General features: G+C 39.9%; 1 protein-coding gene and 1 non-coding gene across 9 annotated transcripts in view; both read right to left on the bottom strand.

Moving 5' to 3' along the window:
- LOC137999940 (neuropeptide Y receptor type 1-like) overlaps window positions 1–15,000 on the bottom strand; it is a 67,763-nt gene that overhangs the window by 33,530 nt on the left and 19,233 nt on the right. For 2 of the 8 annotated variants that reach the window (XM_068845972.1, XM_068845973.1), the window contains exon 2: window positions 6,268–8,685. The exons of 5 other annotated variants lie outside the window; for them this stretch is intronic. In XM_068845972.1, the coding sequence (XP_068702073.1) occupies window positions 7,541–8,569 (1,029 nt within the window). In that variant the 5' untranslated portion in view covers window positions 8,570–8,685 and the 3' untranslated portion in view covers window positions 6,268–7,540. Of the gene's footprint in view, window positions 1–6,267; window positions 8,686–14,957 lie in introns of those variants that run through there. One more of the 8 variants, XM_068845974.1, reaches the window with a different exon arrangement.
- Window positions 12,399–12,471, bottom strand: Trnar-ucu (transfer RNA arginine (anticodon UCU)). Its single transcript has one exon. It is a non-coding gene; the product is annotated as a tRNA-Arg (tRNA).

Raw genomic sequence — 15,000 nt, 5'->3', positions numbered from 1 at the left:
TTTTATTGCACCGAAACGAGCCGGATGGAGACCTAGATTGGTCGGTGTTAGTAGGTTCCGGCAATTTAGCTCTAACTAGAATGTCACTAATGTTTTTACAACGCCGGTAGGCTACTAAAGGGAGATTAGTAAAAACATTTTTACAGCGACCAGATGAATAAAGCACGTTTGAGTGTTTGTGAATTATACGGGATATGTTAGGTAAAGCGGGGTTATAGGTAATGACGAACGGAACAGTATCTGTCTGTTGTTTAGGTTTGGGTTTAAGAGCGTCGTTCCGGGAAATGTCAGAAGCACGTCGTATCTGGGTTTTAAGGAAATTAAGTTCGTAACCTCGGTTGACGAGGTAGTCCATAAGTTCCTTACAGCGTTGTTTGTAAGTGTCATTGTCGGAGCATATGCGTCGAAGGCGAAGTGCAAGGCTATATGGAATGGAACGTTTAGTGTGGGTGGGGTGGCATGAGGAGATGAGTAAATATTGATGTTTGTCAGTGGGTTTAGTGTAAAGATCGGTTTCTATGAGACCATCCTTGAGTGAGACCATCACATCAAGGAATGAAATATTTGTGAGGGAATGCGAACAAGTGAATTTAATGGTGGGATGAAGGTTATTGAGATAATCGACAAATACTTTCAGTTTATCTGAACCTTCAGTCCAAATAACGAAAATATCGTCCAGAAATCTGAGCCATGTATGAGGTAGATACAGTGCGTTAGTGAGCGCGTCCTGTTCGAATTTGGCAAGAAAAAGGTTGGCAAATGAAGGAGCCATTTTGGTGCCCATAGCAGTACCGTGTTTTTGTAGGTAGTGTTTGTTGTTAAATGTGAAATTGTTCATGTTGAGGATGATCTGTATGAGGTCGCAAAGAGTTTCCGTGGGGATGTCCTTATCGTTGCGTTTGCGAAGGAAAAAGCGGCAAGCCTCAATACCTTCACTGTGAGGGATGTTGGTATAAAGAGAAGTGACGTCAAGCGTGACTAGTATGGCATTGTCGGGAAGTGTGTTGATTGTGTTCAAGTTGGCAAGTTTGTTAAGGAAATCAGTAGTGTCTTTAACGTAAGACGGAACAGTGTGAACTAATGGTTTTAGGTAGTAGTCAACAAACTGAGAGATACGTTCTGTGGGGTGGTTGTTAGAAGAAACTATGGGTCGTCCAGGATTGTTTACTTTGTGGATTTTGGGGAGTATGTAGAAGCGTCCAGGTCTGGGGTCGTTTTGTACAAGGTACTGTTTTGTTTTTACGTCAATAAGTTTGTTGTTGAACATGCGTTTAACGTATTCAGCAACTCTTTTTTGTATCATGGCAGTCTTGTCCTTTCCTTGTTGTTCGTAGAAGGTTGGGTTACAACAAACATGAGGTTGGGAACCAGGTTGGGTTCCATGAGGTTGGGTTCCAGGTTGGGAACAACAAGGAAAGGACAAGACTGCCATGATACAAAAAAGAGTTGCTGAATACGTTAAACGCATGTTCAACAACAAACTTATTGACGTAAAAACAAAACAGTACCTTGTACAAAACGACCCCAGACCTGGACGCTTCTACATACTCCCCAAAATCCACAAAGTAAACAATCCTGGACGACCCATAGTTTCTTCTAACAACCACCCCACAGAACGTATCTCTCAGTTTGTTGACTACTACCTAAAACCATTAGTTCACACTGTTCCGTCTTACGTTAAAGACACTACTGATTTCCTTAACAAACTTGCCAACTTGAACACAATCAACACACTTCCCGACAATGCCATACTAGTCACGCTTGACGTCACTTCTCTTTATACCAACATCCCTCACAGTGAAGGTATTGAGGCTTGCCGCTTTTTCCTTCGCAAACGCAACGATAAGGACATCCCCACGGAAACTCTTTGCGACCTCATACAGATCATCCTCAACATGAACAATTTCACATTTAACAACAAACACTACCTACAAAAACACGGTACTGCTATGGGCACCAAAATGGCTCCTTCATTTGCCAACCTTTTTCTTGCCAAATTCGAACAGGACGCGCTCACTAACGCACTGTATCTACCTCATACATGGCTCAGATTTCTGGACGATATTTTCGTTATTTGGACTGAAGGTTCAGATAAACTGAAAGTATTTGTCGATTATCTCAATAACCTTCATCCCACCATTAAATTCACTTGTTCGCATTCCCTCACAAATATTTCATTCCTTGATGTGATGGTCTCACTCAAGGATGGTCTCATAGAAACCGATCTTTACACTAAACCCACTGACAAACATCAATATTTACTCATCTCCTCATGCCACCCCACCCACACTAAACGTTCCATTCCATATAGCCTTGCACTTCGCCTTCGACGCATATGCTCCGACAATGACACTTACAAACAACGCTGTAAGGAACTTATGGACTACCTCGTCAACCGAGGTTACGAACTTAATTTCCTTAAAACCCAGATACGACGTGCTTCTGACATTTCCCGGAACGACGCTCTTAAACCCAAACCTAAACAACAGACAGATACTGTTCCGTTCGTCATTACCTATAACCCCGCTTTACCTAACATATCCCGTATAATTCACAAACACTCAAACGTGCTTTATTCATCTGGTCGCTGTAAAAATGTTTTTACTAATCTCCCTTTAGTAGCCTACCGGCGTTGTAAAAACATTAGTGACATTCTAGTTAGAGCTAAATTGCCGGAACCTACTAACACCGACCAATCTAGGTCTCCATCCGGCTCGTTTCGGTGCAATAAAACTAGTTGCACCGCCTGTCCTTTTATTGAGGATGGCCGTAATCAATATACTTTTTATAGTACTGGACAAACCTTCAAAATCAAATCACATATTACTTGTGAAACCCCTAATGTAATTTACATGATTCAGTGCACTAAATGTAATCTTCAGTACATCGGAGAGACCAAACGTCGTCTTAAAGACCGCTTTAATGAACATAGGCGACCTATTATAAGCCCCTTTTGTAGTTATACCCCCACTGCGGTTTCACGACACTTCCTGACCAGTGGTCACGCGGAGGATCACATGATCCTTATACCACTCGAACAACTACACACTAGTCGTGACTCCATCAGAAAGGCTCGTGAGGCATTCCTCATACATAGAGGAAAAACACTGGAGCCTGCAGGCCTTAACAGAAGAGATGAAATGTAATTTAGTTTAGCTACCTTTTAATTTTCTTTTGTTTTTTTCATCTTGTTATCATGTATTATTCTCTCCTCTTTTTTATGCATTTCCGTTTTTATAACACATCACGTAGCATTTTTATGTCATTTCCGGTAAATATAAAGATCTTGTTACTAGCATTTATCCATTCAATAAACCTGAAGAAGGCTGGTGTTGGCCAGCCGAAATATTGCAAGCAACAACGCCTATGTTCACGTTGTCTTGACCAACCTTTGCAGGATATTTTCTATTTTAAAGTTTTTTATGGTGTGGTCACGATCTATTTTGATCCAACGTAGAGCAAGTTTTGATCGTACACGGTTTTTGCAGTGGTTTAATCCTTAAAAAGTTTTAATGTATTGAAGTTGAGGGGAGAATTTAAATACTGATCATGATCAATCATGGGAGTCAAGGGGTTTCTCTAGCTCATTTTTTCCCCTTTTATTAAGCAATTATCCTGCGAAATCGCTTGGAATATCGCCTGATACTTAGCCGAAGGAACGGTCGCTCCCATTGGAACCACGTGCACATTCCTTTCCCATTGTTTTGACGGTAAGCCAATAGACCCTTCCACGGTTTTCGGCGCCATCTGGATCGGGGGGCAAACAATGCAGAATTTACGTAAATGTATGAGATTTTGACCGACTTTGAACCGCTGTAGCGCCGCTAAAAAGAGACAGATTTCCACAGTGATAGTGTCTTTTAAAAGACATTTATGCTGAGATTATTTTCATGAAATATAAAGAACAGATTCAGGATACAACAACCATAAACGAATTTTTTAAGATTCCACAAAAACCCTTCTAAAATCATCACGGCAAATTGCCGCGAAATTAGAAGTAACATGAGCAGATTCATTATTCGAATTTACGACGTCATACCTTCCTCGATGGCCTTATTTTCTGTTGAATGAATGATATCATTAAAACTATTAACCGTAACGGCAAAAGCCGGAAATCTGGCTCTTTTTAGCGGCGCTACAGCGGTTCAAAGTCGGCCAAAATCCCATTACATTTACTGTAAATTTAACTGTGTTTCCCCCATACAAGATGGCGGTAAAAAACCGTGGAAGGGTCTATTGAGTGTGAGGAAAATCATTCATTGTGATTTTCTGGCGGCCCTATGTAGGTATTTGGATTGAAATGCCGAAAAACTCTCGACCGCCCAAGAAGGAGTATTTATTTCTGCCGCTTCAAAACTGTGGAATATGCTGCCACGTGAAATCTGCTCTATTTCTGAAATTAACACTTTTAAACGTCATTTTGAGTAGCGTCGTTTTAGCAATGCATATTCCTATATTTTATTCAATCTTTCCTTTCAATTACGTGATTTATATTTTGTTCTATATGGTATATTGTAATCTGTTTTTTTGAACTTTAATATAATTATTAAGTTGAATTAATGTAACATTAGGTATTTTTATCTCGTAGCATATTTATGGTATTTTGCTTATTCGACCTCATTGTAATGCCCATTGATCAATTACTGTTGAAAATGCTCAATATAAGATAATATATTATTATTACTATTATTATTATTATTATTATTATTATTATTATTATTATTATTATTATTATTATTATTATTCGATTGTCTCCAGTTATCGGGTGTTCTACTGGGTAATGTTTATTGTGTTTCAGCAACTCCCCTTAGCTTAGGGACACAACACTTTCTGCAACAGGTGAGCAGTTCCAAGAATGGCCGATAATTGTACACTTCCAATTCAAGGAAGTCAGGTACATCGAGCTTGCCAAACCAGGTCTTTGCACCTTTTGATGTGCTTCCAAGAGCACCAATCACGATAGGTATTATTGTGACTTTCTTCTTCTTCTTGTTCTTCTTGTTCTTCTTGTTCTTCCTCTTCTTCTTCTTCTTCTTCTTCTTCTTCTTCTTCTTCTTCTTCTTCTTCTTCTTCTTATTATTATTATTATTCCATACATTTTTGGCCCAACCCGTGACTTTGAAATACGGAATCCACAACTCGGGATCCCGGAAATCCACGAGCTGCGATCTGGAAACCGAGGACCAGCGGGATTCGAGCAATTCAATGGAACAACAACAAAACTGTGACGACAATAGCAATCTTGATGATGATGATGATGATGTTTATGATCGCTGAGGCGGCAAGTGGTTTCACAAAACTACAACAACCGTGCTATCGATGCGGTTCCCGACGATCCTCGGAAGCGATGTTTTCGTCAGGTAAGGACTCACTTAAGGTTTGAAGAGTTCTCTATTCAGCATTTCTAGTTTGTGTCAATTTCACATGAAACAAGAAACAACCATTTTGGTAGCTCTTGAGAACGCCAAATTTAAGGAGAGGCCAGGGTATTTTTCTTTTAAGGGACTGGTCGAAAAGTATATAGGGGAGGGTGGGCCGGAGCAGAAAGGGGGTAGGTCATCAGTTTTTGAGCCCTTAGCAAGGGGTGGGTCGTTCGATTGTCAGCGACCCATTGGGGAGGGGGGGTGGGTCATCCTATTTTAAACAGGAATAGGCACATTGTTAAATATATATATTTTTTCATGATCGAGGGCTTGATTCTGTTGAAATAGCTAACAATAAATTCAAAGCATTGCAGCTTTAACGACGTACAATTTTATCTTTGTTCGTAAAATACAACTGTTAAACCGAAATTAAAATGAGAAAAAAAAAGAAATCTCAGATGAAGCTCAGATGAAGACGATATCCCTCTTGCAAAACTTGCCTCTATAAACAGTTCGAGTGACAGTGACAGCAATGTGCCATTGAGCAAACTTCGCAACACATAATTTGATGGCACTAGCATGAAAAACTTTAAATAATAACATAACAAGTCACTAATTAAACATGGCTTACAAAAGCTAAAAGAGTTAAATAATATTCTCGTTAGTTTTACATGCTTTTGTATCTGGTTAAGAAACAAACCTAACCGTAAATCAACACCACCACAACTTCATATACAAATGTGGTATAACTGATTATATACCAAAAATTCTTTTATCAGGGGGTGGGTCATGTAAGTTTCCGCCTTCATTTAGCGGTGGGTCAAATAGTTTTGTGCTAAAAGTAAGGGGTGGGTCATGTGTTTCTTATCTGCCGCATTTCCAATTGCTCCAGCCCACCCCCCCCCCCCCTCCCCTATACTTTTTGACGAGTCCCTAAATAACTTCTGATTATTTCTTCGTAGTATAACTAAATATAAAACAAAAGTTTTGGAATTACACACACGAATTTTGTCAACGTATTTATAAACGCCTGGACAAGACTAGGAAGTATAATTGTAATCTCATAATCGGTAAATTAAGAAAACTTGAAAATTGACGTTTTCCTATTTGTATACATCACAAACACTCACTTCACAAGCAAGGGGGACTTTTGTCTGATTGGTTGATAATTTGCTTGTGCCCAGTTTTGACACGTGAGGGAGCGAAAATAACAAACAAAATGGCGGCCGAAGACGTTTTGTTCCATTACTTTGATCCTTGGAGGCGATGTTTTCGTCAGGTAAGGGCTCACTTAAGGTTTGAAGAGTTCTACTACTGTAGTACAGGACTCTCTCTTTTCCCGCCTGGGTTCCAGGCCCATTTTCAGGGCGGGGTAAGAGAGAGTCCCGGAACAGGACTAAGGGCCAGCCGGATTCCTTTACATAGGGTGAGCAATTCGATGGAACAACAAAACTGTGACGGCAATATCAATGTTGATGATGATGATGATGATTATGATGATGATGATGATGATGATGATGATGATGATTGCTGAGACGCCAAGTGGTTTCACAAAACTACAACAACCGTGCTATCGATGCGGTTCCCGACGATCCTTTCTCGGAGGCGATGTTTTCGTCAGGTAAGGGGTCACTTAAGGTTTGAAGAGTTCTCTATTCAGCATTTCTAGTTTGCGTCAATTTCAAATGAAACAACAAACAACCATTTTGGTAAAATATGCTATTGAGAACGCCAAATTAAAGGAGAGGCTGAGGTATTTTTCTTGTAAATTACTTCTGATTATTTCTTCGTAGTAAGTATATATAAAACAAACGTTTTGGAATTATACCCACGAAGTTTGCCAACGTATTTATAAACGCCTGGCCAAGAGTAGGAAGTATAAATACTTACTCATGTTTGTAATCTCATAACAGGTAAATTAAAGAAAACTTGAACATTGAAGTTTTGCTATTTGTATGCACCGCAAACACTCACTTCAGACAGAAATGGTTTTACGTTAAGATTCGGTTTTATAACAATGCTACTGTCTTGAAAAACTATTTTTATACAGATCGTTTGTGTCCTGTCTCTGTGTTGTTTCCCTCTTTACTTCTGTGCTTGTTATTCCTCTTTCATTCTTTAATAACTTTGGAGAAGGTAACACGAAGAGAGCTTAAACTTCTAGCGCCCCTTCCAAGTCAGTTATGTCTGAAGGTGACATTGCGGAATAGCCCCTTGAATGTATGGTGCAAAGCATTTTGGTATTTTTTGCCAAAAGCAAAGCAGCTGCATGGATTGATGGCAGGCCAAGAATGCAAAAGGAAGTGAGCAACGAATTCAATGTTTCGAAATGCGCATGTAGACGGCGTCTCCCAGTTCCACACAAAAATGATCACAAACGTCAGAACAAACATGGGCCCAATGCAAATGATGAAGGCAGCCAATATGGCAAGTGACAACCCAATAACCTGCCTGGTCTTTTGATAGCTCCGACCGCTGCTATTTGTGGACAGCTTTTTCGTTTCATGGTGTCTTCGATTTATTGTCCATGCTATGGTGCTGTAAGCGATAGCCAAGATGCAAACTGGTGCCAAAAAGAAAGTGATGAACGTGCCCGTAATGTAACTGCTATGAGTGCTTTGACCCCAGTCGTGCTTGCATGTGTGAGACTGTGAAGTTTCATCATAGACTAACCTCAAGGTGTAAAAGTATGGAGCATGAACAGATATTGCCACAATCCATGTGCACACGATGCCTCCTATGCGCATTTTCGACGATATCAGTTTTGCTTTCAGTGGAAAGACGACAGCAATAAACCTGTCGATTGACAATAGGAGAAGGCTTTGGATTGAAACACACACAGAAACGTCAGGGAGGAAGAAGATAAGCTTGCATAAGGCATTGCCAAGTGCTAATGGGCTGTCTGCGAGAAAGGCCTCGGAACCCTTAAGGATGCTTGCTATTTGAAATGGCATGACTGTGAAGGGACTGAAAAGGTCAGAGAAAGCCATGTTGACCACGAAATAATTGATTGAAACTCGAAGTGGCTTGTGTTTCGAAAAGACGAAGATGATAAGTACATTTCCAATTACAGAGACCAGGATAATGATGCAATAGGCTGTAACTTTAAAGGCCTTCTCCGGTTCCGAATGAGCGCTGCAATCTACTATCGTGGTGTCGTTTGATGAGTTGTTGGTTGGAGAAGCTGCCGTGGAGTTTTCAGACATACCGGCGGTATTATTTAAACAAAGTCACCTTTTTTGTGCAGTGGTTCAGTCCAGTTTAACCGACGTGCCTTGCAAGTAACATTCCTGTTCTTCAACTTCTTTCCCGCTGGATTGTTCTGTGGAAGAAACGGAAGCATCATTGTCACGGTTTAAAATGACAAGGATTTTATTTTTGATCTCTGTTTTTTCTTTACCTTTTCTCAATCGTTTTTCTTTTACTTATCAATTTGGAAGTCATTTACTTCCTCTCAAGGCGACCAACCACAACAAATCAACAATATCTTTGTATTGAAAGTGATGAGTTAGATGTTAACCGCTGTGAAATGAAATCAAACGAAGAGATTTATTTTTTTGATATTGACTGGGGGATATTCGGAAAAAATCCAAGTGTTTCTTCGCACGAGTCGAACCTGCGACCTTCTGATTACTAGGTCGGATGCTTTATAATTGAGCTATAAAAGACCCATTTGTTATCAGAAATAACCGATGTGGCTGGAGGAGCCAAACAATTCTCGCTATCGTCGCAAGCATGTGTACATTAAAAAAAAATACGCAGACGCGTTTTCTGAGATAACAAAAAGTAATTATGAGCTTGCATACGTTATCTTTGAGTATACTTGCTTCGCCAGTGAGAATCATACAGTCCATAATTAATGTACGTAGTGCTTTTCGAGGCAAACTAACCGCCCTTAAGCAATTATATATAGCGCCGACTTGACTTAAAGCAAATAATTGAGCCTTCATAATGACTATGAGCATTCACAAGGACATTTAGGAGTAGACAAAAATAGCCTTAAGGGCACACAGACGGATTTTTCGCGCGTTGCTAAGGAAGTGAAAAGTCACTTCCGGTAACTGACGACATCATATCATTAGCTGACAAGAAAACCCACTCACAAGCAAAAGTCACCGCACAAACTGCTCTTTCCATCGAAGGTTTTTCCTCGCCCTTCCTAGCGCTCGTTCTCAGATCAACTGCGCATGCGTAAACGAACTGACTTCCGGTTTGAGAAAAAGCTAAATTTCCGGCGGTTTTAAATTGAATTAATTTTTTTTACATGGCACGTTTCACCCCCAAATACAGAATATAGCTAAGCATTGATTTTTTAAAATCATCTTTTTTGAAAAAGTTATGGGCATTTCAGTATCGTTTATGTCTTTAAAAGGAACATTTTTTCAAAATAAAAAGAAAGCCATGCTTGGCTGGATGCAAAAACGAATATAAATTATCAAACCATCGATTAAATACTAAAATTGCGTAGCACGGCGACAAATTGAGAGTTTTCTTGTATTGGTCACGTGACCATGGGCGTGGTATGATGACGTCATATTTAGGGTCATTGGCTTACAGAAGTTGCAAACTGACCAAAATAATGCCAAATTCTCTCAAATTACTTAACCATTACATCCTTAACAACGCACCCCAAAAAATACGTCAGTGGGCCCTTAACAAGGAAATGCTGAATTTCAGCCTATACGGTTCTCTTTGCTGAAGAAGAGTTGATAGAAATGATCGACACATCTTGGAGATAAGAACGTTGTTTGTTTGTTTTGTGAAACTCACGTTAAACTTCTTCAGAATGATATCGAGTTCAGCCTAGTTATAACGTAGAATTCTGGAATTAGCCAATGAATAAATCTTGCTACTTTTAAGCAGATTCGCCTTTAAGAAGTAGCAACTTTCTTTCTTCTTCCTTGCATATCTAGTTTTATAGTTTCACACCCAGGGGACAGCTGGTACTGACAACGATTCAGCTAAGCATAAAATAATACAAAACAATATTAAGGAGTCGTTACAGAATTCTTTATGTGATAGTTGGGCTTGATAAAAATAAATGAGTAAAATTTAATGGTGCATTTTGTGTTAGCATAACATTAATTAATTTACGATCAATACTTCATCAATGCAAACATTTCATCGCCAGCACCTATTGCAGTTTTTCTTTAATTGAGTTTTATCTCGGGGAAGGTCGACCGCAGCGTGTTGAGCAATATGTTTTTCTACCTTTGACCAATCAAACTGCTCGGAAGCCGCCAATATGTATAATTAGTATAAATACATATGTGATTATACAAAATCGCGCGCTGTCATTGGCTCGCTATCTCGGATTATCAGCCGATAATCACCTCGACAGAAAAAATGGCTGCCAGTAGTCGTTTTGCCACTGTAAGTGAAGATGATTTCGCGTTGAAATCTTTTTTTTTTTCTCTTTTTTGAAATAATCACCTGTGTATTTATCCTAAAACAATTATTCGCCTCAGGCTCAGTGATTATAGGATTAATGAAATGTTGACTTTTCTACCCCCTACATTCTTTTGGAGTGTTTTCCAAAATATCGTGCGGATGCCAAAATGGATGTAATAAAATGAGTTCAATGTTATCATCATTTCATTCAAATGTTTAGACTTCAACAATACATCATGTTAGATGATAGCCATTAAATCTGGAGTCTAAAATTATAATTAAACGTTGAGTAAATGATGAAATAAAAGCTCTCGCACGTTTTTCATCGACGTTGTCGTTGTTAAACGAAATTAACCGAGACCCTTGTCTTTTTTTTTAAGTTTACTTGTTTGAAATTGCTGCCAAAATTCAGGCGTTGCAACAAAAAGATATTGTGGACCGACAATCCTTTAACAAACTACGGAAAAAAAGGAAGGCCTGTTGCGGTCTGATTCGACCCGCTGGCGGCTGCTTCCTCGTGGAATGCTCCAATTTTGCCTTGCGCAGCCGATGGTTCTCACTCAAATATCTGGTAACTTGGTAGTAATTAATATTATGGATCTGTTGAAATTGTTCTCTGATTGTAAGTCCATTTACTACATCAGGATTGTGAGGATTTATGTTTTTCTTCAAGCTAAAAAGTCACAAGTATCAAATTGAGCGTAGTACGGAAAGGAAACTCAATCTTAAATTGAGTCAGATCCACGCTGTAATGCCATTGATGAGAAAGAAAAGGATAAAAAATGATCCGTGTTGAAATTAAAAGTGACTGTATCTGACACTTAACCTGCCACCGAGGCAGCAACACCGTTTCTTTAAAAACGTCTTGGAACCCTTCATTCAAACGTTTGAAGCAAAGGTTCACTAAGTCTTTTCGGGAATTTCCAGGGTATCACGTGGTTAACTATTAAAGAAACATAAGAGGGCAATATTGGTAATCAAACAACACGACATTTACTTCGGCATTATTTGCCAACCACCGGTAAACAAGTGAGAAGTAACTTCCTTCGCAGTTAAGGAAGACGTTTGCATATCTTCCTCGTATCTAAAAACTGTCGATTATCGGGAATGAAGATGGGCAAAAGACACAAGTACACAAATTGATGGTTGCTGCCAATTTCCCGGGATTGGTACGTAATGTGATTTTGCTGGTGACGACTTTCAGCGTGATCCGTTTTTTTCTGCAGCTACGGCCTGCCGTTACTCTACCCTTATTCAGTTATTTTCTTCGTCCTCTGCCTAACTCAAAAGCTTGTTGATTATCTTTTAAACGGTCCAAAGGACGGCCCTCTTTCTTTCTTACACGAAAATTTCTTAATTTATCAAGGGGGAGTTCGGAAAGGTCCGCCGTCTCTCTTGAATGTATTGAATTTTGTTTTCTCTAAAAGCTCACCCCTTCTTTCATGTTTTCATTCGATCTTCACTTTCGGCGATAGTTCAACTTAATTTAAAAGCAAGTGCGTGTTGTCCTAAGTAGCGTGTATGTATATATGGAAAGAACTCAAGTGAGGCCATCGCTACTGTGTGCATGTGATGGATGAAGAACCTTCGCTTCCACAGCATCAGGAACTTCTTATGCAACACCCAAGGACAGAGAAAAATCTCTGACCCGGGTGGGAATCGAACCCACGACCTCCGGATTAGATCACCGTTGCTCTACCGACTGAGCTACAAGGCCAGACGGGAGCAGCCCGTGGGAGTTTGAGGACAAGTCGGCTCGGCCCAAGCCAAGTACTAAGTGCAAGTGCGTGTTGTCCTAAGTAGCGAGTGTATGTATATATGGAAAGAACTCAAATGAGGCCATCGCTACTGTGTGCATGGCTTGGGCCGAGCCGATTTGTCCTCAAACTCCCACGGCGTGCTTCCGTCTGGCCTTGTAGCTCAGTCGGTAGAGCAACGGTGATCTAATCCGGAGGGATCCGGAGGTCGTGGGTTCGATTCCCACCGGAGTCAGAGATTTTTCTCTGTCCTTGGGTGTTGCATAAGAAGTTCCTGATGCTGTGGATCAGCGAAGGTTCTTCATCCATCACATGCATACAGTAGCGATAGCCATGTTGTTGGCCGAATCTTAAGTTAAAAATTTTCGCGCCTTTCTGCCGTACTCGTCCCAAGTCTCCGGTATACGCATCCAACCGTCCCAGCCTACCGTTGTCCACTATCTTAAAGTCCCTATACTAAGTTTGACTACAAACTGGTTGTTCTTCAACGTCTTCAATCAGTGTATACCACGCAATAAAAATTAAGCAATAGAGGAGGAAGAGTTGGAAGGATTCGAGACAGTTATGCAAACCGGTGACCGTTATTCGAGCGTTTGCATAACTGTCGAGAATTCCCCCAACTCTTCCGAACGTTTAGATGAGGCTATGGAAACACGGAAAAAAGTCCTCTGTTGCTTTTATAAAATATTTTTCAAAGATAATTCGACAGATGAAGGAAAATGCTGAGGTTTTTTTTTAACTTTTTGATTGAAACACATTTTCTTGATACACGTTCATATTTCCTACCAACCAATCAAAACGCGCGTCGGACAACACATAACCAATCAAAATTTGTCTGATGTCACAGCCGTGTTTCCATTCTCTCATCTAAACAAAGCTATTGACCAATGAGAGTGCGCGTAGCATCCTAATTATTTTATAAAACCACATTGGCCTCTTTCAAAAATACCATAATGGCGAAGCTCAGGCGCAAGTGCGCCAGCGGAGCACCATGGGTAAGATTTTTAAGGATATCTATCCATGCGAGAAATTTTGGTTATGACGTCAGCGTACACCCGTCCGTACAGACTGTCGGGGTGGACGTGGCGAGACAGAACAGCCTCTGGGGAGTGGAGTGTTCGGGACAGCTTTGGCAGCCTGCGTTTTTCTGGTGGGAAATCATATTAGTGAAGGGCAACGGGATAAAGATTAAAGAGCAGAAACGAGCACGAGAGCAGGGGCGACGACATTTGAGAAATTTATGCGAAGAAAGTCTCTAGAGAAGTCGAGGAAGGAGAAGAAGAGAAAACTAAATCAAAAACACCGTAAAGCTAAGAGAAATAGAGCGATAATTGTTTGACTATGAAATTGCAGTCGAGTAAGCGAATTTACTACTCTGGAGCTTGACTTGTCAATTAGTAAAATTAGCTGTTGTGCTAAACCAGAGCTCTCCACGCCGAAACGAGCATTTCTCACGCAATGGCACTTTTCTCATAGGTAACTCAATCAATCAACTTTATTTAAAACACGGTAAATGGCTTAGCAAGCTGGTTTTCAGACATGGCGTGTATGAATTACAAAATATAAATGTTAAAAATTACAAGAATTAGAAGATGTAAATGTTAAAACGACTAATACTAGGTATCAGGCTTAGCGCTAAAAATTATTTAATGTCAAGGAAATTTAAACAAGAGTAATAATTAGAAACAATCATAATTTACTATATAATAATACGAAACAAGCCATGTAAAAGTGTGCCCTAGCAATGTAAAATGTGTTCTAGGACATCGTACGTTCAAAGCTTGCAGGATCCCTTATCTCACGTATTTGATTTGACAGTTGGTTCCAAGCCATTGCACCTCGATAAGAGAAAGAACGTTGAAGAAAATTCGTTTTAAGTAGCGGTAATTCGAGATCATAGTTCGAACCCCTCAAGTTGTAAGTGTTAAATTCAGAGGTTCTATAAAAAGGCTCCTGAAGATAGGTCGGACATTTATTATTGAATACTTTAAACATCGTAATTAACAAGTGCCTTTTCTCTCCTTCTTCTAAGTTAGACCACTCTAGAGAATTTAGCACTGTTGATGATCGAATAGAGTAATCAGGCCTAGTAATAATCCGTGTTGCTCTATTTTGTAACTTTTGTAATTTGTCAGCACGTGCAGTCACTCCATACAACATCACAATAATCGAAGTAAGGTTGTACGAGTGAATAGTAAATTGTCTTAAGAGTCTCTTGATTGTCAATTAGTTTTCTACTAGCTGAAGGCAAGAACAGCCCAAAGGTATGGTGGAAGGAGATCAAACGGATTAGTGGAATGAAGTGTCGAAGCAACGACCTACTGAATCAACTCAATATAGATCAATTAAAAGATCAAACGCCTCAACAGAAAGCTGACTCCATCAATGACGCACTACTTCAATCTTTGGAATATTATGAAACTGCACAGTCCTTTAGCTATACTACCTTTGGAGGAAAATCCAACTTTTCTTCAAGTGTCGGAAGGTAG

The sequence above is a fragment of the Montipora foliosa genome, chromosome 4 (assembly GCF_036669935.1).
Source record: "Montipora foliosa isolate CH-2021 chromosome 4, ASM3666993v2, whole genome shotgun sequence".
Lineage (NCBI taxonomy): Eukaryota > Metazoa > Cnidaria > Anthozoa > Scleractinia > Acroporidae > Montipora > Montipora foliosa.
Note: the sequence above shows the minus strand (reverse complement) of the source record. Positions and strands in the feature narration are given on the sequence as shown.